The sequence below is a fragment of the Scyliorhinus canicula genome, chromosome 17 (assembly GCF_902713615.1).
Source record: "Scyliorhinus canicula chromosome 17, sScyCan1.1, whole genome shotgun sequence".
NCBI lineage: Eukaryota > Metazoa > Chordata > Chondrichthyes > Carcharhiniformes > Scyliorhinidae > Scyliorhinus > Scyliorhinus canicula.
In genome coordinates this window covers 96069806-96094514 of record NC_052162.1, presented here as the reverse complement: position 1 = coordinate 96094514, position 24709 = coordinate 96069806, and the positions used below count along the sequence as shown (strand labels likewise).

The window sequence follows — 24709 nt, the reverse complement described above, 5'->3', positions numbered from 1 at the left end:
GAAGTCGGGAACTTGTGCTCCCGCTGGTCATGGTGGGTCGCCATTCCAACCAACGGCCAGCGCAAAACTATTTTACATCACATTCCCACCAGCGGCACAGTGATTAGCACTGCTGTTTCACACCGCCAGGGGCCCAGGTTTAATTCCATCCTTGGGTGACTGTCTGTGTGGAGCTTGCACGTTCTCCCCGTGTCTGTGTGGGTTTCCTCCGGGTGTTCCGGTTTCCTCCCACAGTCCAAAGATGTGCAGGTTAGGTGGGGTTATCGGGATAGGACCGGGCAGTGTGATAAGGTAGGGTGGGCTTGATAGGCCGAATGGCCTTCTTCTGCACTGTAGAGATTCTATGGTTCTAATGGGATGCGTATGAAGGTTCAACTGGAATTGTCTGCCCTGTCCGATTTTCCACACCGCCAGTGGGCTATCAAGTATTGACCAATGTGGTGTCCACATGTTGGACTTGCCTTTTACAAGGCTTGAGGCTGCCTGAGGAGATCTGAAGGGAAGATAGAGGCCTATAGCAACCTGACCCTGTAACAGCATATGCATCAGTGGGTGGATGGAGTGTCAACCATGTGGGTTTTCTATCTGCGGGATCTTCCAGGATCCTTCAACTGTGGTAAGGTGATGCCCAGGCACCTCTTAAATATGGCACCCAGATACAATAGCGAGGTGTGAGCCACCCAACAAGCCCCACCAACATCGGGAAGCTCCCAAACACATAATTAATTTGCTTGTCATTGTGCAAGATGGCGTAATTTTCCACTAGCCTCTGCGATGGGAAACATTCCCGAATCCCAACATCCCTCCATGGGACTTGATCCCGGAATTGAAAATTCCGTCCTGAACTTGTGACCCACTCCCTCGGGACTGTCCTGGAACATCAACCTAGATTACGTGCTCAAGTTCTGAAATGGCGTTTGAACCTCTGAAGAACCATCACCCCTCCCCCCACCTGGGACAGAGAAACAAGTGATAGGGAACAAAAGTACATTTCACAATCACCTCGTTGTGCTGCCACACAAGGTGGTTATATCCTCCAGTGTTTAGAGAAGTATTAGTTCAGAAGACAAAATATACAGAGCTCAATTTTAATTGGTTTCAAACAGATAAATATTTACTTTACAAAATGTACAGGTAAGTAGGTCTCCAGTTTCGAAGCAGGAATCAAATGGTGTTAAAGATAGTCGGTTGCCTTTAATGTGCTAAAGAACTTGATACTGCTTTCAAGATGACACAGAGGAAGTTTGCTGCAACAATGAAGAAAACTGCATCGATTTGCAAAAGCAACCTCCTTCCTGTGCAGCTCGATTGCCTGCACAAGGCAGCAACATCCCTCACACAGTTCTGTCAGTGCACCGTGTCAACCTCGGAGTGAGTGCTGGAGTATGAGAGGTCAAGCTTGTCCGAGGCTGCATCCGGTCAGCACTTGTGGTTTCTTGCGAACGTGCCTCTTCTCCAGTTACATCATCTCTGTAACAAGGGAAAGAATGTTTACTCTACATTGTGCCAAGCAAATTAGGAGTGGGGAAGGAAGACCGTTCATTACAGGCTGTGTTGTTTACTCGCAGTAAAAACATCACATAAATAATGACAGAGTTTGGAAATGACTCCCGCAAATCTGCATTACAATTCCTGTCTAAAAGTTGCCTCAGCCTACATAATAATGAAGCATTCTTCCAGAACAGAGTTTCGACATAGCATGTTAAATCAGACATCAAACTGTTGCAGCCACACCCAATAATTTTGTTCGTCTGTGTGGTGAGGCTGTGGGGGATGATGAGTAGTTGTTTGGAATTCTCATAGATTTATATGCAAAAGGTAATTGTGGTAATCCCGTCAAATCATTATTTTTAATAGCGAATTAGTGAAAGCATTCTGGCCCACAGGCAAATTTGTTTAGAGGATGGTTAGCTTAGCCTGACACTTGAAGTTATGCTTTAGATTGGAAGGATATGAGTGAGGGGAAGGAGGGAGATATAGTAAAACGATATCCAAAAGGGTTCATTATTGCACCTGCAAATTGCAGATGTCAGAAACAAAGGCTGGGCGTTACCGCTGCTAGCGAGGACAGAAATGTTAGCGCTCAGCCAAATCTCCCATTCACTGCAGCAGCTTTGGAGAATCCTGCTGCAGTAACCGGACGGCGAATCCCACGCAAAGAATTCAGGCGGAATTTTCCAGCCTCTTCGTGGTGCGATTTCCGGCAACAAAGGTGACACGCCAGATTGGCCACCAGCAGAATTTTCTGGCCCCGGCGAAGACGATGGCGATTTACATTCCTCGCCCATGGTGCCGCGGGTTGGGTTGTCTTTGGTGGGACCAGACGATTCCAACGGAGGAAAGGGCAGGAGAATTCCAGCATTACATATAAATAGCATCTTTCACAACATTAGGATATCTCAAAGTATTTTAGAGCCATTGCAGTATTTTTGAACTGTGATCAGTGTAGTAATGCAGGAAAGAGGGCTGACCACAAACAGTGATAACATTATGACCAGATAATCTGTTTTAAGGATGTGGTTGAGGTATAACTATTGGCCTGGACACCAGGAAGAACTCCTCTGCCCTACTCTGATTGGTGCCACATAAACTGACGCTCACTGGGGGTGTGCCGCACTGTTGGAGATACCATCTTTCAGGTAAGACAACATATTGATAGTCGGGAGGTTTGCAATGTTGGTCCTCAAGTGAGGAGGTGGTTAGTTTTTTCCTTTTTCAGGATGGGAACTACATGCAATTGCAGCAGAACTGTTTCCAGCTGCTTGCTTTACTGACCTGAGGCATTGTCCAGGTGCTTCTGTGAACTGGTTAATGGAGGCTTCCTGCTGAATTAAACTGATGATATGCAATTGCAAGAGAACCGTCTCAATCTGGGCATTATGAAGGGAGGGAGGTGACTTGGCCTTGGATACTTTCTGCTGGTTTGTCCTGGGGATGTGCAAATTGATTTCTGAAAACTGTAATCAATATGGTAGATTCAATTGAAGTGTAGAAGCCAGCTATTCATCCTCTTTATTCAACTCTTTAAACCATATCTTCATCAAGGAGCTGGATTCTCGTCTTCGCAACGTTGGAAACGCGAATGGTGATTGGGTGGAGAATCGGGTCTCCTGCAAAATTGAGCGGTGCCCTTCCACATTGCTCCGCCCCTCTCAGGAGGAGGTCACGCATCTGCAAGTTAGTACAAGTGTTTACAAATGGGGACTGGGCGCCATGGCTGCGTTGGGGGAGCGGGAGGCAAAAATGTACTGAAAATCCATTGAAAACTGCCGAGCTTGCTGGGGTTGGCTGCCAGGGGCAGTAACGGGGAGCTACTTGGTGCCAAGTACATGGACTCGTGGTGTCCCCCTCATGATCTGGGTGGCCTGGCTCAGACTGCCATTGCAACAGGCTGTCTTTTAAACACACCCATTTGGTGCTACTTGTAGGCTCCTAGATTCTTACACTGCTGAGTGCTACCTGTGTCTTTTAAATGCTCAGAAGGCCTCTGGTCATCTGGGAGCGCAACCAGGCCGCTCTTCTGGACACCCTCATGCTGCTTCATCAAGGGTATAGTGCGGCCAAGCTTAATCAGGGCCTAACATTCCTCAGAAGCACTGCCCCATTGCAGAGGAAGCAGGGAATCAGCAGAGCTCACACCAACCAGAGTGTACCTGCACCACGGCCTTTGGAACCCTCCCGGGTTCTCTGCCCCTCTCAGGGCAGAGAACGCACCAGTGACCCCCACCCCTCCGGATCACCAGCCATCTCCTCCTGGTGAGGCTGGCAGTGCTGACTGCCTTTGTCCACCATCTCCCAGGCGGTGTTCAGGAGGGCAGGCTTGAGTCTGCGACCACCCTGGGGAAGAGGGTCTCCCTCTAACATGGAGCTATGGGGTCCATCTTGGACTCTCGACCTGGAAGTGCGGGGGGGGGGGGGGGGGGGGGGGGTGCAGGTCTTCTGTGAGCCACCTTGGAGGCTGCAGTGAAAGTGGGATGAGTGGAGTCCCTTTGGCTCCATCAGAACTGAGGGAGGGAAAATCTATCGGATACTATCCTGTAGCTGGAAGAGGCGGCAACAAAAGTGCAGCAAACTTAAGAACAAGAGATAGGTAACCATTGAACCTATACATAATTACATTACCAGGGCCCCAGGTTCGATTCCCGGCTTGGGTCACTGTCTGTGCGGAGTCTGCACGTTCTCCCGTGTCTGGGTGGGTTTCCTCCGGGTGCTTCGGTTTCCTCTCACAGCCCAAAGAAGTTCAGGTTAGGTGGATTAGCCTTGCTAAATTGCCCTTAGTGTCCAAAAAGGTAGGGTTGGGTTGCTGGGTAATGGATTCACACCGGCAGATTGCCGGCCCATTTGCACATTCTGACTAGTTTACCGAATAGCACCCCCAATGGGGTGTAATTCGGTCTGTGTGGAAACACTTAAGGCAGGTAGTCTCCCAACGGAGCATCCTGTCCATGGTTACAATTAATCCGGAGCCAACTGGATCTCGCAGAAGCTGAAATGAACTGGTGGCAATCAGGGTATGTAACATCATCCCAGATACAGAGCAGATTTACTAATGGGGAGCAGCTTTAAACCCGTCATATGTATATTTGGGACAACAAGACAACATATCCATTCTGGAGAGCAGTTAAAGAATCTAGGAGGCAACAAAACTCAATTGGAGGTGGTAGCAACTCAGTCCAGTCATGGTCAACTATGGCTTGCTCAGGAAAATGGTTATTTTATTCTTCCAAGGAGGGGATGAAACAAGTGGCAATGCAGATTGTAAATCTATTAGAGTTACCAAAAAACGGATTAAATAATTATGTACCTGCTAATGTCTGATCCAGGTCTGCAATAAAATCCTCCAAATCCCTTGTGTCTCCAAGTTTGGCTGAAGGAGAAAAAAAAAAGTATTTAAGCTACAGGTTGAGAATAACTCAAAAGGTAATTCAACCTATCTTCTCGGATCCAACTAACCCACAGCAACAACAAGCCTTTAAAACAGTAAAACACCTCAAGGTGCTCCACAAGAGCAATCCGGACAAAGATGCACTGCAGCAACTCCCCCAGGACTCCTTTGACAGCACCTCCCACATCCTTAAGCTCCACTGCCTAGAAGAACAAGGCCAGCAGGCACATGGAAATACCACCATCTCCTGGTTTTGCTGCACCATCCTGACTTGGAAATATATTGTCACCCCTTCAACATCACTGGCCAAAGTCCTGGAAGATTATAGAGATAAGGAGGGTAAAACCCTGGAGGGATTTGAAATTTGTATTCATAGAATCATAGAATTTACAGTGCAGAAGAAGGCCATTCGGCTCATCAAGTCACGTGGAAAGAGTTCCCCATTTAAGCCCACACCTCCAACCTATCCCCATTACCCAGCAACCCCACCCTACCTTTTTGGACACTAAGGGCAATTTAGCACAGACGGTGACCCAAGCCGGGAATCAAACCTGGAGCCCTGGTAATGTAATCATGTATAGGCTCAATGGTCACCTATCTCTTGTTCTTAAGTTTGCTGCACTTTTGTTGCCATCTCTTCCAGCCACAGGATAGTATCCGATAGATTTTCCCTCTTTCAGTTCTGATGAAGAGCCAAAGGGACTCAAAACATCAACTCTCCTTTCTCCCCTTAGAGATGCTGCTAGACCTGCTGAGTTTTTCCAGCATTTTCTGTTTGTTTCAGGTTCCAGCATCCGCTGCATTTTGCTTATCACAAATATTCTATTGTGTTTAACTTCCACATTGCCTGACCGAAACACTTTGAACAACTTGCTGACGTCTGGCACAGGAATTTCATCAAATCTGTTCCTGTTCTACTGAGACACCGTAAAGTTTCCAGGGCCTGGGAGACCAAGAATATTTTAGCACCATCTCCAATCCAATAAAAGACAAACTTTTAGCAAGGAGCATGGAGAAATATACCTGGAGAATTTTACACACTGGGTGGGATTTGCCGACTCCCCCGCCGTGTGTTTTTCGGCTGGGGAGGAGGCCCACCGCAGAATCTACCAGTCCCGCCTCTGTCAACGGGATTTCCTGTTGACTGCACCCCTCGTTACCGGGAAACACGTGTGCCGGCGTGGGACCGGAAATTTCCATCGTCGCGAACAGCCACTAAATCCTGCCCACTGTGTTTGAAGTGAAACAAGGTCCGGGATTCTCCCCTACCCGGCGGGGCGGGAGGGGGGTGTCCTGGCGGGATGGAGTGGCGTGAACCACTCCGGCGTCGGGCTGCCCCAAATGTGCGGATTTCTCCGCACCTTTAGAGGCCAAGCCCTAACCTTGAGGGGCTAGGCCCCAGCGCCGGAGTGGTTGGCGCCCCGCCGGCCGGTGGGAAAAGCTTTTGGCGCCATGCCAGCTGGGGCCAAAGGGACTTTGCCGACCGGCGGAAGTCTGCGCATGCGCCGGAGCGTCAACGGCTGCTGACGTCATCCCCGCGCATGCACTGGGGAGGGGGTCACTTCCGCGTCCGCCATCGTGAAGACTATGGCGAACACGGAAGGAAAAGAGTGCCCCCACGGCACAGGCCCGCCCGCGGATCGGTGGGCCCCGATTGCGGGTCAGGCCACCGTGGGGGCACCCCCCAGGGGCCAGATCGCCCCGGGCCCCCCCCGCGCCGCCTGGTCCCGCCGGTAAGGTAGGTGGTTTGATTCCCGCCGGCGGGACCGGCATGACATCAGCGGGACTTCGGCCCATCGCGGGCCGGAGAATCGCCAGGGGGAGGGAGCCCGCCGACAGGCGCGCCGCGATTCCCACCTCCGCCGAATCTCTGGTGCCGGAGACTTCGGGAGACAGCAGGGGCTGGATTCACGCAGGCCCCAGGCGATTCTCCGACCCGGCGGCGAGTCGGAGAATCCCGCCCAAGGTCACAAATTACTGTGGGCGAGATCTTCAAGCTGTTCATACCTGCATGGTCTTCAGTTCTTGGCATTATTGCATCCCTGCCGTGGGATTGCTGGCAGCATGGGGTAGATTCTGGGCAATCCCATTGACAGCGGCAGGGCCAGAAGATCCCACAGCTGGCCAATGGCGGGTTGTCGAGAAATTCCGCAGGCAGGCCAGAAAATCTTGCCCTGTTTAAATGACTGTATTTTGTCATGCTGTTGGTGTTTCACATCCTGTACCTAATGGTTCACAAGGCAGACATCTATCCCACAGTGAGGTTTTTCCTCAAGTCGCTAGCCTGTCGCCATGGCTTATAGCTTGAGGGGCACCACTCCACATCAAGCGTGGATGATCAGGAATCTCTCCCACGCTTACCGCCTCCCACTGGCAGGAGTTGGAATGGTTGATTCTCAACCTGTTTGGCCGCTTTGGCCTTGGCCATCAAGTCCTAGGGTGGGACTCGAACCCAGGGCATCGGCTCAGGGGCAGAGACGCTACCCATCATAATCTTTATTTGTCTCACAAGTAGGCTTACATTAACACTGCAATGAAGTTACTGTGAAAATCCCCTTGGTGCCACAATGCCTCGATTTTGTCACATACAAGGAAATAAAAAAACGGAATTGAACATCAGGGGCTGTGTGCAATGGGCAGCACATCTCAAGCCGACAGTTTTGTTTTAGCCCCTAAGGATTTTTACCGTGTGCGAGTTTCAATTTCTATCCCAGCAATTATCTGCAAGCAGCATCTAATTTTATTGAATGGATACCAAAGATTAAACCAGCGAATATTTTCATATCTTACATCTAATCAAACATCCCTGTCCCTGATTTGTTCCTCACTCATAATCTATTGGAAATAGTCTGTTTTCACCTCCTCCATCTGATCCCTTCATTTTTGACCACCTCTATCGAATCACCCCCATAATCCCTAATACAGCAAACAGTTGGATCAGTTTTGTTCTTCTCTATACTCTTTTAGGGGTGTTAGTGAGTAAAATTAAAGTAACTACTGAGGTATGGTGATTTCCATGAATGGTAAAGTTTACCATGAACTTTGCATACAGCCGACCACCCTGTATATTCTATCACTTATTAATTGCTTTGCAAAATTGTCCAGGCATTTGAAGCAATTATTCCAAATTATTTTCTCAATCTTACTACGCCAGTTCAATTGTTTCTATACTTATCAGACATTGTTTATCTTGCTTGTTGCAGTATTTTATGTTTCTCGGGCTTCAACTTGGTGTTTCTGTGCCCAATTGTATAATTCATTTAAATCCCTTAACTGCACTTTCAGTCTCTACTCCTCTCCCAAGGGAGTTTACAATTAATTCCAACAGCCAGGTCATGTTGGCACACAAATTCTTGGCAGAAATTTAACTGTGTTAGCGAGACAAGGTGACTGAGCAGTACCGAGAGTCACGAGGAACGGGAATAAGGTACTGGTCTCACCCAGGGTTGTCGTCAAGGTGATACAATTGGCACAAAGCCCGTAGCTGGTGAGTGAGGAAGGGGGGGGGGGGGGGGGGGGGGGGGGATTTCTGCTCGGATTAGCTCTGCCCCCAACGGAAAAACCCACATGCAACTGGCAGAATGCCCAATGCTGGTGAGTAAGGCAGCATTTCTGCTCCTATTAGATGTGAAAACCCACATGCAAGATCAGGCTTATGTTCACAACCAATGGGTCTGCACCGGCTCTTGGAAAGATCACCCTACCAAGCCCACACCTCATCCCTATCCCCATAACTCAGTAACACCACCCAACACTAAGGGCACTTTTGGCGACTAAGGACAATTTATCACAGCCAATCCACCTAACCTACACATCTTTGAACTGTGGGAGGAAACCGGAGCACCCGGAGCAAACCCATGGGGAGAATGTGCAAACTCCGCACAGACAGTGACCCAAGCCAGGAATCAAACCTGTGACCCAGGAGCTGTGAAGCAATTCCGCTAACCACTATGCTACCTGTGGTGGTATGATTAGCATAGCTGCCTGCCATTGCTGCAGAACACCTGCTTACCATTGGCCCTGGTTGGTCATGTGCCTTTCGACCGGTTGATTGAGACCAATCATGTGACGGCTCCACGATTGGTCGAGAGGCTGAGTTAACCCCGCCCAAATACCCAGTACTCCCGGCGGTCGTCCTTATACTGTAATCGACCGCAGGGCTAACATCTAGCAGATTAAAGCCATACTTTTGTCCAGCAACTCGTCTCGCGTTCAATTGATGGTACATCACTACCGTTTCTACCTCATAAGCCAATCATATCATAATCATTGCACCAAAATAAAATTCAAGGTAACAAACCCTTCATTCTTTACTAAGAAGTGTAAGAACTATAAAACAATGGATAAATCAATTGGACAATCCAGAGATCTAATTATAAATCTAACTATTAACCTGGCCTTCAGGCTATTCCCTCACATCATCCCACCACCACTTTCTTTCCAAGCAGTGCAACACTCATAAACACTTCCAAATGCTTTGGACTCAGTATTATTTCTCTTCAATGCTGGGCGATCCCGACCTGGCCACCAATCCTCAATACCATACCCGTTAATGAGAGGCCCAATGTAAAGGTACAATATATACACGCTGCTTATACAAACAACCACGACTGATAGGAGAGAGCCAGCAATCCATGCTCCATGGCATCTGGGCAAGAATACGCTTACCTTATGAGGGGCTGTTTGGCACAGGGCTAATTCGCTGGCTTTGAAAGCAGACCAAGGCAGGCCAGCAGCACGGTTCAATTCCCGTAACAGCCTCCCTGAACAGGCGCCGGAATGTGGCGACTAGGGGCTTTTCACAGTAACTTCATTTGAAGCCTACTTGTGACAATAAGCGATTTTCATTTCATTGAAATGCAAATACACAGAGATCTATCAACTTGGAATAAACGTCTGGTTGTTGGTGTCTCAACATTGCCATACCAAGGTGAAAGGAGAACAAAATCTTTGAGAGAGGGAAAGGTTGAGCGAGATCCCACCCCATGGTAGCGAAAGCAAAGGATGGCCTGGTGAGGATATGGAGAGAGCTGTGGTAATACACAATGCAGCCAATTGGAAAGAGAGGAAATCTCTTGAAGGAGAGCGGTTATTTGTATACGCTCTGTTGGGAAGATGGTGGGGAAGATCAAAGGGCCAGCTGAGATGGGGAATGGGAGAATAAATGAAAGCAAGATGCATACAGCCCCTGCTGAATAAGAAAGGCAGTAGGGGAGGGGGGGCAGGAACATAGTTGTGGGGATGGTGATCTTGAAAGCAAGGAAGGTTCAGTGGTAATTTGGACTAACTGGTCCCGCATTAGTCGATGACTCAACTCCCGAGTATTAAATATCTCCGGCAGCTGAGGAATCAATTAGAAGAAACCAAGTTCACGTCATTTCCCGGATGTCACTGAAATAATTGAGGGTTCTACAATAATTGACATCACTCCAACTGGAACATACCTTCATTCCAACAATGTACAATTCCAATAAGGACTTTAGTATGGGATGATGAACGATAGCATCAGCCAGTATAACCGGTACTTATAGTTACTCATCATCAAGGGTATCTAGACATTTGCTGCCACCACTGCAGGAGTACCAAGAGCAAAACTAGGAGGATTTAATAATATAAATTGTTTATTTCCTACCTTTGGATGTTGTTGTGTCCACAGAGTTCAGTTTCTCAATACTACAGTTTAAGCTGCTCCCAGCAGATGAGCCTGTACCTGTTAGTAATAAAAGTCAAAGATATGAGAGTGTTGCTTTCTTCTGCTCTTTGCCCAGCCACCTTTTGAGATGAATGATCAATATCTAGCACCAACTTCACAGGTCAGATTACAGCAGCGCTGGAGTCCATTCTGCCAACGTTCCAGAATCAGAACACTTTTTTAGATTATTTATTGCAATATTTTGTTCCTCATCATGATTTTTCTTTTTACCTCAACCCTACAACTCAAAACAGGATGTGTATCCCAGTTTAATCAGTGATGCATCTCATTGCTATTTGTGGGATCTTACTGTGCATGCATTAACTATTGTGTGTCCCTGCATTACAACAGTGATGACACTGCAATAGTACTTAATTGCCTGAAGATATCTTGTGGTCATGAAAGATCTGATATGAATAGGATCTTTGAAAGTGAATGTGACTCATTCTTCACTAATGCATAGTGACCACATGCAAGAAGTGATACTGAAACGGAGCACACTTAATGCAAGCCAAAGTTGCAACCGTGTTTTCCCCCTTTTTCCTGAGGGGGAAGAGAAACAAAGTAACATGCTTAAGAACCATTTTGATTGTCAGGATGTTTTAGCTCAGGCAAATGAAACTGATGAGCTGGCACTGACCCATTTTACCAGCCAATTTCAGAGAAAGTTGACAAATTCTCATTTGAATCCTACACATATAGCAGATTATGATATAAGCAGAGTCAAAAGATCTGAAAAGCAGCACTCCGATACATTTGGGTTAGGATCATAAACCATAGGATCATAAACCACAGCTTCCAGATCCATTGGGTAATTTAAATCTAATTTGCTGAGGGGAACCCATGGGATTGGACAGTTTGATGTTTTTGCACTCAACACAATGACTCCAAGGGGGAGTAAAAGTTAATAGGCTACAAAGCCAATGTTGCTGCCATACTTGCCAGTTCCCTGATGGGAGGGGGAGGTTAAAATTGCGAGCCCGGGATGCCGGGAGTGATGGAGTTACTAGCCGAGTTTGGGACCTTCTCAGGTTATAAATTAAACTTAGGCAAGAGCGAGGTGTTTATGGTGCACCCTGGAGACCAGGAGGAAGGAATTGGTAGGCTCCCGCTTAGGCGGGCAGGGGAGAGCTTTAGGTACCTGGGGGTGCAAGTGGCCAGGGACTGGGGGACTCTCCACAAGCATAACTTTACCAGACTGGTAGATCAGATGGAGGAGGAGTTCAGGAGGTGGGACATGCTGCCATTGTCGTTGGCGGGGAGGGTGCAGTCCGTCAAAATGACAGTGCTTCCGAGGTTCTTGTTCCTTTTTCAGTGCCTGCCCATATTTATCCCCAGGGCCTTCTTTAGGAGAGTGACCGGCAGTATTCTGAGCTTTGTGTGGGCACATGGGACTCCGAGAGTGAGGAGGGTATTCCTGGAGCGAGGAAGGGATAGAGGCGGGCTGGCGCTGCCCAACCTTCTGGGGTACTATTGGGCAGCCAATGTGTCAATGGTGCGTAAATGGGTGATGGGAGGGGGGAGGGGCGGCGTGGAAAAGAATGGAGATGGCGTCATGTAGAGGTACAAGCCTGGGTGCCATGGTAACGGCACTGTTGCCGCTCTCCCCCAAGAGGGTTACCACGAGCCCGGTGGTGGCGGCGACCCTAAGAATCTGGGGACAGTGGAGACGGCATCGGGGGGAAACAGGGGGCTCGATGGAGGCTCCACTGGGTGGCAACCATCGGTTCATCCCGGGGAACACGGATGGGGGATTCAGGGGATGGCAAAGGGCGGGCATCAGCAAATTGAGGGACCTGTTTATTGGCGGGAGGTTTGCAGGCCTGGGGGAACTGGAAGATAAATTTGGCCTTCCCCAGGGGAACATGTTCAGATACCTGCAGGTAAAGGCGTTTGCTAGGCGACAGGTAGAGGGATTCCCTTTGCTGCCCTCGCAGGGGACGATGGACAGAGTGCTTTCGGGGGTGTGGGTAGGAGAGGGGAAGGTGTCTGACATCTATAAGGTAATGCAGGAGGTGGAGGAGTCGTCAGTGGAGGAGCTGAAGGCTAAATGGGAGGAGGAACTCGGGGAGCAGATAGAGGATGGGACTTGGGCGGAGGCCTTGGAGAGAGTCAACTCCTCCTCCTCATGTGCGAGGCTTAGTCTCATCCAATTTAAGGTGCTGCACCAGGCCCATATGTCCGGGACTAGGATGAGTAGGTTCTTCGGGGGTGAGGACAGGTGCACCAGATGTTCGGGGAGTCCTGCGAACCACGCCCATATGTTCTGGGCATGCCCAGCACTGGAAGAATTCTGGAAGGGGGTGGCGGGGACGGTGTCAAGGGTGGTTGGATCCAGGGTCAAACCAGGGTGGGGACTCGCGATTTTTGGGGTTGGGGTGGAGCCGGGAGTGCAGGAGGCGAAAGAGGCCGGTGTCCTGGCCTTTGCGTCCCTAGTAGCCCGTCGAAGGATTCTGTTACAATGGAAGGATGCAAGGCCCCCAAGCGTGGAGACCTGGATCAGTGACATGGCGGGATTTATAAAATTGGAAAAGGTCAAATTTGCCCTGAGAGGATCAATACAAGGGTTCTATAAACGATGGCAGCCTTTTCTGGACTTCCTGGCTCAGAGATAGGTAACTGGGTCAATAGCAGCAGCAACCCGGGGGGGGGGGGGTGCATTATTGTAGTGTTTATTCTGTAACTTTATAGTGTGTTAATTTGCGTTGTTGTTAAAATGCTGGGTTGTTCATGGGGATGGGGCGAATGTATATGATTGTTAATATTATTGTTATTTTCGGTATTTTACTAAGGTGCGTTATTGTTGTATAAAATCAAAATTTCTCAATAAAAATTATTTAAAAAAAAAAAAAAATTGCGAGCCCATTGTATCAACACGGTAGGGCCAAGGGGTAACGTCATTCTTCCTGCAGGTTTAATCAGACACCCACATATGGAAGGAAAGTATTCAGCCTTCTCTCCACTATGGTGGGCAGTGACATGGTATGTGTTGCTGTCCCACCCTAATTCATGTTAGCATTAATTGCAAGAAAAAAGGACTTGCTTTAGAATAGCACCTTGCAAAAACCTCATGACATTCTAATGAGAATTGCAACCGATGGAGTACTTGTTGAAGTGCAGTCACTGTAATAATGTAGAAAATGTAGCAGTCATTGTGTACACACGGACCCACAATTAGCAATATGATAATAGGCAGATAATCTCCTTTAGAGATGTTAAGTGAGGGATAAATAATGACCGGGGGTACTCCCCAGATTTTCTTTGAAGAGTACCATGCGATCTTTTACATTCACCTGAGAGGGCAGATGAAGTATGATTTTAATGTCCTTTTCGATAGACAGAATTTTCAACAGGGCAGCACACCAACCACACTTACAACTTGAAAATGATTAACTCTTTTACGTAAAACCCGTTCTAATAAATAGAGTTTTGTTCAATAGAAGGAGATTAATACTTCAAATGGAGTATTAAAAATCAGGCACATTAGAGCTCACTCCAGGATAAATATAAATGTTTGCCGAATCCCAGCCTAAAGGCGCGGCACAGATTTCAACACCAATAGAAACCCAAGCCTATCTGAAAGAACAAAATGCACCATTTGCATTTTAGAGTTACGGTAGACACTAGTTAGTGTTTGTTCATGTTAGAACTTATTGTTCTAGAACCCTCAATGATGTCATTGATATCCGGGGAATGCTCAATTACATCTCCTATCAATAAAATGTTTGCCAGATTACACACCACAAAAAAATTGAAGCAAATTTTAATTCATGCACTATTTCCACTTTGTTTCAGACCAGGGAAAAGTCATTTACATAGATTATTGACATTTTTGTTTTGATGAGTTAATGAATTGGGAAAAGATATCCAAACGAACTTTATAAAAATGGAAAGATTAAGAAGTCCATTTTTATGGGTGGGATGGTAACACAGTGGTTAGCAATGTTGCTTCACAGCTCCAGGGACCCGGGTTAGATTCCCAGCTTGGGTCACTGTCTGTGCAGAGTCTGCACATTCTCCCAGTGTCTGCGTGGGTTTCCTCCGCGTGCTCTGGTTTCCTCCCACAGTCCAAAGATGTGCAGGTTAGGTGGGTTGGCCATGATAAATTGCCCTTAGTGACCAAAAAGGTTAGGAGGGGTTATTGGGTTACGGGGATAGGGTGGAGGTGAGGGCTTAAGTGGGTCGGTGCAGACTTGATGGGCCGAATGGCCTCCTTCTGCACTGTATGTTCTATGTTCTCCCCATGTCTGCGTGGGTTTCGTCCGGGTGCTCTGGTTTCCTCCCACAAGTCCCAAAAGGCGTTCTGTTAGGTAATTTGGACATCTTGAATTCTCCCTGTGTACCCGAACTGGCGCCGGAATGTGGCGACTGGGGACTTTTCCCAGTAACTTCATTGCAGTGTTAATGTAAGCCTACTTGTGACAATAAAATTATTATTATTATTATTAGAGCAACAGGATAAAATGTTTCCTCGGGGAGTAAGAAAACAATAGTGCGGCCATGCATAGAGCAACATTAGCAGCTATTACTGTTTCAAGAGAGCCTTGGCAAGCAACCAAACAACCAAACTCAATTTGTACTGTAGGTAGGGGAAGTGTTTAGTTACTGATCTGGTGATCAGCCTGGGTTAAAAATTAGGATGCTAGGTTAAGACCCATTATAGAATGGCCATAGCATCACTGAATTCCCTATTATCAACATCCTGTGGGTTATCATTGATTATAAACTAAACTGGACTAGCCATATTAATCCTGTGGCTACAAGAGCAGGTCAGAGGCTGTGAATCCTGTGGCAAGTGACTCACTTCCCGACTCTTCAAAGCCTGTCCATCACCTACAAGGCACAAATCAGGAATGTGATGGAATACTCTCCCCCTACTTGTGTGAATGCAGATCCAACAACACTCAAGAAGCTTGACACCATCCAGGACAAAGCAGCCCGCTTGATTGCCACCCCTTCCCAACATTCACTCCCTCCACCACCAATGCACAGTGGCAGCCATGTGTACTATCTACAAGATGCACTGCAGGATTTTACCATGGCTCCTTAGACAGCACCTTCCAAACACGCGACACTACCAGCTAGAAGGACAAGAGCAGCACACGAGAACACCGCCACCTGGACGTTCCCCTCCCAGCCACTCACCCTCCTGACTTGAAAATATATTGCCGTTCCTTCACTGGGTCCAAATCCTGGAACTTCCTCCCTAACAGCACGGTGGATGTACCTATATTGCATGAACTGTGGCGATTCAAGATGGCAGCTCATCACCACCTTCTCAAGAGCAATTAGGGATGGACAATGAAAATGCTGGTCTAGCCAGTGATGCCTATATCTCAGAAATAATTTTTTTTTAAAAACCATGGCAATTTTAGAAATGGAAATCAGTGTTTCCTCTTAAATCTGGAATAATCTGGTATCTCACTGGGATGTTGTTGCATAGTTGTACAATCTCAACCAGTTCACTATTTACTTTTAGGGATGAAAACCTACTGTCATTATCCAGCAGGGTAGCAGGGCAGCAGGGTAGCATGGTGGTTAGCATAAATGCTTCACAGCTCCAGGGTCCCAGGTTCGATTCCCGGCTGGGTCACTGTCTGTGTGGAGTCTGCACGTCCTCCCCCTGTGTGCGTGGGTTTCCTCCGGGTGCTCCGGTTTCCTCCCACAGTCCAAAGATGTGCGGGTTAGGTGGATTGGCCATGCTAAATTGCCCGTAGTGTCCTAATAAAAGTAAGGTTAAGGGGGGGGTTGTTGGGTTACGGGTATAGGGTGGATACGTGGGTTTGAGTAGAGTGATCATGGCTCGGCACAACATTGAGGGCCGAAGGGCCTGTTCTGTGCTGTACTGTTCTATGTTCTATCCAGTCGGACATATACTTGACCCCCAGTCCCATGCCAGTGTGGTTGACTCTTAACAAACTTCCATAATCACCAAGAAAGCCCATGATTAACTATTCAAGAAAGTATCCACCAACTTCACAGTGTACCTTGGGACAGGAAATATATGTTGGCGTTACCATCCACATCTACAGCTCAAAAATTTTTATTTTTTTTAAATGCCACATGCCTCCAAAACCAATAACATAGAATGGCATCCTGCAAAACCACAGGAAGAGGCCGTCTGTTCCAACAGCTCAACGCCAGTGTTTATGCTCCACACGGATCTCCTCCCATCCTTCTTCTACCCCCATTAGCAAATCTTAATCCTTTCTCCCCCATGAGCTCAGTCACATTTTACAAATGTGAGCATCAAAGAATGTATTCCCAAACCAAGAGATCTGTGACCCCACCAGTCTGCTCTTACATTCCCCAAAACAAACATCTCCTGCTAACTACGAACCTCTGCACAAAGACGGCCCCCTATTCCTGTTTATTCAGCAGTGAGTCCGTGCAAATTAAGCAGATCCCAAGACATGATTACACTCAGCCCATTCTAAATTTTAATAAAACATCTGAACTGTAGCAATGGAATATAATTGTTACCCAGCCCTCCCATTCCCATGCCCAATAATCATACAAAACTGCATCACTCACTATCCGAGTCATCGATTCCACTGTCAGCAGCAATGGCGGAGCTCATCTTCATTTGATTCAAGTGCTCCTCATACTGAACACCATTGTTTGTGGGGCAGGAGAGGTCTTCCATGACTGTATTGAATTCATTCAGGAGAGCATCAAATTCATTCTCATCCCACACTGAAAAGATTTTCAAAAGTCACACTTAGCCAGGTTGCTTTATGAATAAAATGTAAATATTCTTATCGTGCTCAGGCAAACATGAAAAGTAATCACCTTTGCTATCTGACGTCAAACAATCCAACTGTACTTTGTAGTAAAAGCCAATTACTGCAGATGCTGGAACCTGAAACAGAAAATAATGGGCAATCTCCGCAGGTCTGACGGCATCAGTGGAGAGAGATGGGAGCTAATGTCATAGAGTCTGCCAGACTTGAACATTCGCTCCTCTCTCTCCTCACAGATGCTGTCAGACCTGCTGAGATTATCCAGTGTTTTCTGTACTTTGTATGGTTTGTACTTCCATTTATAGGCATTTGACAACACACTTCATTAGTAATGGGGAACAAATGCTGGCCTTGCTGGTGACACTCACATTCCATGAAAGGATTTTATAAAAAAACAGGGGGGATTAGTAAATGTACTTCAGTGTTACTCCCATGTCTGAGTCAGAAAAACAGGGGTTAAGGTTCGGCTCCGAACACATGAGCACACCATGTAGGATGACACTTATGTAGTACTAAGGGAAAGCTGCATTCTCAGAGTGCTGTCTTTCAGATGCCCTGCCCGCCTTCTCAGCTGGGTGTACAAGGTCCTAAGTCATGATTTCAAAGAGCAGGGATGTTCTCCTGAGTGCCCCATCTAATATTTAACCTTCAACCAAGGTCATCACTAAAAAATAGATTATTTGATCATTGAATCAAAGAATCCCTACAATGCAGAAGGAGGCCATTCGGCCCATCGAGTCTACACCGGCCCTTGGAATGAGCTTCCCACTGAAGCCCATGCCTCCACCCTACCAGGGCATGGTAGCATAGTGGTTACCACTGTTGCTTTACAGAGCCAGACTCGGGTTAGATTCCCAGCTTCGGTCCCTGGCACTGTGTGGAGTCTGTACGTTCGTCCTGTGTCTGCATTTCCTCCGATGCTCTGGTTTCCTCCCACAAAGTCCCGAAAGACGTGCTTGTTAGGTGAATTAGATATTCTGAATTCTCCCTCAGTGTACCCAAACGGGCACCGGAGTGTGGCAACTTGGGGATTTTCACAGTAACAACAGTACTGTGTTAATGTAAGCCTACTTGTCACACTGATAAAGATATTATTATCCCCTGGATAAAAGCAAATTACTATGGATGCTGGAATCTGAAACTAAAGAGAAAATGCTGGAAAGTCTCAGCAGATCTGGCAGCATCTGCAGGGAGAGAAAAGAGCTAACTTTCCAGTCCGATGACTCTTTGTCAAAGCTGCTTTGACAAAGCTTTAACAAAGAGTCATCGGACTCGAAACGTTAGCACTTTTTTCTTCCTACAGATGCTGCCAGATCTGCTGAGATTTTCCAGCATTTTCTCTTTAGTTTATTATTATCCCCGTAACCCTACCAAAATGTTTGGACACTAAGGGGCAATTTAGCATGGCCAATAAACCTAACCTGCACATCTGTGAGGGAAACCGGAGCACCCGGAGGAAACCCACACAGGCACAGGGAGAAAGTGCAAACTCCACACAGTCAGCCGAAGTCGAAATTGAACATGGGACCTTGGAGCTGTGAGTCAACAGTGCTAACCATTGTGCCATCTTCATAGAACAGTACAGCACAGAACAGGCCCTTCAGCCCTCAATGTTGTGCCGAGCCATGATCACCCTACTCAAACCCACGTATCCACCCTATACCCGTAACCCAACAACCCCCCCCCTTAACCTTACTTTTATTAGGACACTACGGGCAATTTAGCATGGCCAATCCACCTAACCCGCACATCTTTGGACTGTGGGAGGAAACCGGAGCACCCAGAGGAAACCCACGCACACAGGGGGAGGACGTGCAGACTCCACAGACAGTGACCCAGCCGGGAATCGAACCTGGGACCCTGGAGCTGTGAAGCATTTATGCTAACCACCATGCTACCCTGCTGCCCTTCGTTACCACATTGCTGCCTGTGGGATTTTGTTACATGGAAATTGATTGAATTCAGTACAAAGCAGTTTTGGATGTCTTGAGATCATGAAAGATGATGCAGCCAGAGCAAGCCAGAGCTCCGTCACAATCCCAGGTGGAAGGCAATGACTGAAGGATAATATATATCTCAGTCTCCCAGTGTTAATTAAACCAGCCAGCAGCGAATCGATACATGTCCTTTACTCCAAGTATGGTGAATTACACAAAGGTTTGAATGAAATCATTAGAATTACATAATTCCGGGACGTAGTCTAAATCAAAACTGGATTATTTCACCTTATTTACCTAGGGTAAACTTCCATCCTGGCTGCAGCTGCCATCCAATCAGATTCTGAAGGAGAGACCCATTGGGATTTTAAAGAGGTTTTTTTTTTACCCTCACCTCATGAATGAGTCCTCAGCACAAGGCCTTTGAATACTCTGCAACACTTTATCTTAACCTCAGAAATGTCCAGGCAGCAGCAGCAGCCAGCTCTAGATTTTAATACTCAGAGGAAGGCAGGTGCAGCAGCTGGTTTTATGATAGATTTTCAACAACTTTTTCTCAAGAGATGAAAGTCGCTGGCATTTATTGCCCAACACTATGCCCCTGGGAAGGTGGTGGTGACCTGCCTTCTTGAACTGTCTGTACACCGCAGTGCTATTAAGGAGGGAGTTCTTGGATTTTGACCCAGCGATAATGAAGGAATGCCAATATAGTTCCAAGGTGAGTGACTTGGAGGGAAATTTGCAGGTGGCGCTGTTCCCAGGCTGCACTTTTTCTTCCAGATGGTAGGGGTCACAGGCGTGGGAGGTCAAAGTTGCCGCAGTGCATCTTGCAGATGGTACACTCTGCGGCCACTGCATTTAATGCTTAAATTGGTGGGTAGGGTGTCGATCAAGCAGGCTACTTGCTGCTGGACAGTGTTGATCTCAATATGGATCCTGTGCAAATGTTCAATGCTCTAAATGACCTTTCCGCCACTGAATCCAATAAGTGCCCCTCCTTTTCTTGGGGCCTCTTGCAATCAAGGGGCAGCAATTTTCAAGTAGGGACCCTGTGCAAAGAATGAGCCCCTAAAAGCCTGTTTCCTTTTACCGCCGGATCCACTGGAGGCCTCTGATTGCTTTGGGCACGGGTTTCACAGTCCAGACACCCAAACACCACTCCTGTGGTTGGGTATGTACGATCAAGCCTTTCGATGCCACCAATAATAAGGCAAGCTGAATAAATCTGGCAATTTGTGAGCTGACACCAGAGGAAAATTATTAAAATTTGCAGGATTTCCCACCTCCCGCCCCCTTAACCAGCCTGCTCCACATGCGACGCCAGTCCTACATACTCATTTTAACTTTAGGGGCTGGTTTAGCTCACTCAGCTAAATCGCTGGCTTTTAAAGCAGACCAAGCAGGCCAGCAGCACGGTTCGATTCCTGTACCAGCCTCCCCGGACAGGTGCCCAAAATGTGGCGACTAGGGGCTTTTCACAGTAACTTCATTGAAGCCTACTCGTGACAATAAAGCGATTTTCATTTTCATTTCATGTCTTCAGGGTAGCAAGGGCTGGGTGTTGTGTTGCTGCCTTGCTATTGATAGCTATGCCCCAAGAACGAATTTTCAAAGACATTTTAAGCGAGAATGGTGATTAAGTTATCAGGGAGGGTGATCAGAAACAGTTAAATTATCTTAAAGTTTCAGACCTCACAGACTATGAGTGGCCCCATCTGAAAGCAGTGAATGCTGAAAGTCTGGAATATGAACAGGAAATGCTCACTAATTTAGGCGGTACCCGTGGAGAAAGAAACATGGTTAAAGTTTAAAATCTTCATCAGAATTGCAAAGCATTTTGACTCCAAACATCAATTTAGTTTCTCTCTCCCACACTCGCCGCCATACCTGCCTACAATTTGCAACATGTGCTGTTTCTAATAGAGATGCAGGCTTGTCCTCGCTGGCTCATCACACAGTGATGCAGCCGCAGAGTCACCACTGACTAGGTGACTATTTTAAATAATTTCATTCCTTTTGACAGTGAAACATACGAGTTGTGACTCTGAGCAAGTTTCAGTGTTAGACCAGGTGACAGTTTCAGTGTCATTCTCAATGCCAATGCGTGTCCCAGTCTCAGACTCAATGCCAGGGGCACTCAGTTCCAGTCTCAATGCTGGTCCCAGACAGACGTATTCTCAGTCTCAGACTCAATGCCAGTGACACAGTTCAGTCTCAATGCTGGTCCCAGACAGACGCATTCTCAGTCTCAGTCAATGCCAGGGGCACTCAGTCCCAGTCTCAATGCTGGTCCCAGACAGACGCATTCTCAGTCTCAGTCAATGCCAGGGGCACTCAGTTCCAGTCTCAATGCTGGTCCCAGACAGACTCCGTGCCAGACACACTCACTGCCAGTGCCAGTCCCAGGCAGACTCAGTGCCAGTCCCAGGCAGACTCAGTGCCAGTCCCAGACACACACAGTGCCAGTCCCAGACACATGCAGTGCCAGTCCCAGACACACGCAGTGCCAGTCCGAGGCAGACTCAGTCCCAGACACACTCCGTGCCAGTCCCAGGCACACTCGATACCAGACACACTCAGTGCCAGTCCCAGACATACTCAGTGCCAGTCCCAGACACACTCAGTGCCAGTCCAAGGCACACTCAGTGCCAGGCACAGAGACTCAGCCCCAGGTACACTCAGTGCAGTCCAAGGCACACTCAGTGCCAGGCACAGAGGCTCAGTCCCAGGTACACTCAGTGCCAGTCCCAGACACTCGGTGCCAGTCCCAGGCACACAGTCCAGGGCAGTCTCAGTGCCAGTCCCCGGCAGACTCAGTCCTCAGGCGCTGTCCCCAGTCCCAGTCTCTTACCGGAATTGACTGCATCATTTGAATCCATGCTGATGGCTCGACTCCGCTTCTCTCTGACTTTCTAAAACGGGACGTGTTCTTTTATCCACTTCAATGTGCCGCCCCATAGCCCTGAGCGACCCAATCACAATCCCAGGGAGGGTCTGAATGATGGGCGCTGCAGCCAGTCAGCGGGAAGCCAGAAAATAAGGCGGAAAACTCCCTGATGTCATCGGAATTTTAAACCAGGCGGAATCCCCGACACGTCACCCTGAAGGTTCCTAAATTAATAAACTTTCAGTCTGAATGTGATGTTGTGAAGTTTGCTGCGGAAGAAGGTCCCTCCTCTATTTAAGTTTGGATGTCCCAATGAAAATATCACAGAATCACACAAAAAGGCCATTCGGCCTATCCTGTCTGTGCTAGCTCGATCCCACAACCCCGTTCCCGCTCCCTTCCTCTGTATTTTTTTTCCTTTTCAGGCCTTATCAAATTTTTTTTTTTAAGTCATGATTGAATTTGTACGACTCTCAGACCGTGCATTTCTCTTCTCCAAACCCAGAACCCTCCTTCCGCCTTTGAGTTCTGTGGGGTTGAGGTTGGGGGCAATTGGGCGGGAGAGGAAGGGGTGACGTTCTCGGGGTGGGGGATGGTGAGGAGGGAGAGGGTAAATTTGGGGGAGGGGTAGAACGAGGTTAGAGGAGAGGGAGTGAGGTTGAAGGAGGGGGGTGAGTTTGGGGGAGGGGGTGGTGAGGTTAGAGACAGTCCCGGGGGGGACGGGGGGAGGTTGGGGAAGAGGGGTAACGTTTGGAGGGGGGAGGATTGTGCTCTTGCAGCGCCTAGAGAACAGTTGTTGTGCTGGCACGGGTAGACCCTGTCTAGGCACATTACTTTTGACAATAAATATTATTATTATTTTGCAGTTGAGGAGTGCAGCATAGAAATCTGTGTGACCCCGAGCACATTTCTCAAATAGGTGCTTAGCTGCGTATATTGCCCATTCCGCCAGGCCATTGGACTGTGGGTATAGGGGGATGCTTGTGACATGCAGCAGGGTAGCATGGTGGTTAGCATAAATGCTTCACAGCTCCAGGGTCCCAGGTTCGATTCCCGGCTGGGTCACTGTCTGTATGGAGTCTGCACGTCCTCCCCCTGTGTGCGTGGGTTTCCTCCGGGTGCTCCGGTTTCCTCCCACAGTCCAAAGATGTGCAGGTTAGGTGGATTGGCCATGCTAAATTGCCCGTAGTGTCCTAATAAAAGTAAGGTTAAGGGGGGGGTTGTTGGGTTACGGGTATAGGGTGGATACGTGGGTTTGAGTAGGGTGATCATGGCTCGGCACAACATTGAGGGCCGAAGGGCCTGTTCTGTGCTGTACTGTTCTATGTTCTATATGTTCTATGCTCAAAGTCCCATGTGTGTGCAAAGTTCTTAAACTGACTGGAATCGAACCGGTGAGCGTTGTCGTCATTATCCTCAGAGGGATGTCATATGTGGCAAAATGTCTTTTGAGCTTCTTTGTGACCATGTATCTCTTCATATTTGGCTGGTAGTTGATCTTAAACCATCCGAAATATGACTCGATTAGAACCAAAATGTTGTTCATCATTGCGTTCGAAAATGTCAGCCAACATAAATGACCATGGGAATTCCAGGACCTCATGTGGGCATTCTCAATTTTAAAACTCCGGTCGTTGAGTGCTTCTCCAGCGATCATAAACGGCGTGGCCGATCGCACCGCAACCCACCTGACATGACCCATAGTCTGAAAACCCCTGTGGTAGTCTATCGTGCCACGTGGAAAGAACATATGGAGCAATTGGAGGGGTTATTCAAACAACTGGAGTTGGCCAGGCTAGTAATTAATTTAGCCAAAAGCGAGTTTGTCATGGCAAACATCACCGGTTCAGGCCATGTGGTGGGACATGGACAGGTGGTGCCCAGAATGGCCAAAGTAAGGGCACTGATGGACTTCTGTACCACCTGGGGTGACCACTGCCCAAACACAAAATGGAGGATTGCAAGGAATGCAGGGAAAATTGGACAGGTTGTAAAAAGCAAGCAGCTTGCAGAGTGATTGCATATTTGGACTGCTGCAGAAACCAGTTTGGTGTTGCTGAAACCAGACAACGCTGTGAAAAGAAACAGTTAGCATATTAATGAGGCGATACCGGGCGATCCCCAGGCACAAAACACACAAGTTAGCACTAACCGATACATTGAATGGAAGGCCAGACTTTTCAGCGCCAAAGAAGCCCAAAACAATGAGTCCCAAGAACCGCCCCAGTGATCGAGATACTGTCCCATTATTGGGGAATTCAAATCAATCGATTGGGAAGAGACCCAATCGATTACAAGTTTGTAGAGTGTCCGCCCAGGTGGGCACAAGACCCTGAGAGGAGTATAAAGCAGAGACCCCGACCCCAGCCCGCTCTCTCTATCAGCCTCTCCTTGACCAGCTAGCCCTCCCAGCAGAACACCGTTTCAGCAGAAGAACCTTGTGCAGGAGAGGTCTGGACAGAAGCCGCCAGCAAGTAAGTCACAACGCACGCTACGGGAATAGACACTCCTGACCCCTTTAGACCATAACCACTGGAAGCCTGCAGACCCAGGACAAAGCTTGGA

At 47.9% G+C, this 24709-nt stretch overlaps 1 protein-coding gene across 1 annotated transcript; it reads right to left on the bottom strand.

Moving 5' to 3' along the window:
* Nucleotides 1-1074: 1074 nt before the first annotated feature.
* LOC119952370 (regulator of cell cycle RGCC-like) lies at nt 1075-22313 on the bottom strand. The gene is made up of 5 exons (XM_038776075.1): nt 22109-22313; nt 17112-17273; nt 10518-10595; nt 4805-4867; nt 1075-1470 (listed from the first exon to the last, which is right to left on the bottom strand). Exons 1-5 carry the CDS (start codon nt 22134-22136, stop codon nt 1460-1462), a joined length of 342 nt encoding a protein of 113 aa, XP_038632003.1. The 5' UTR covers nt 22137-22313; the 3' UTR covers nt 1075-1459.
* Nucleotides 22314-24709: the final 2396 nt, after the last annotated feature.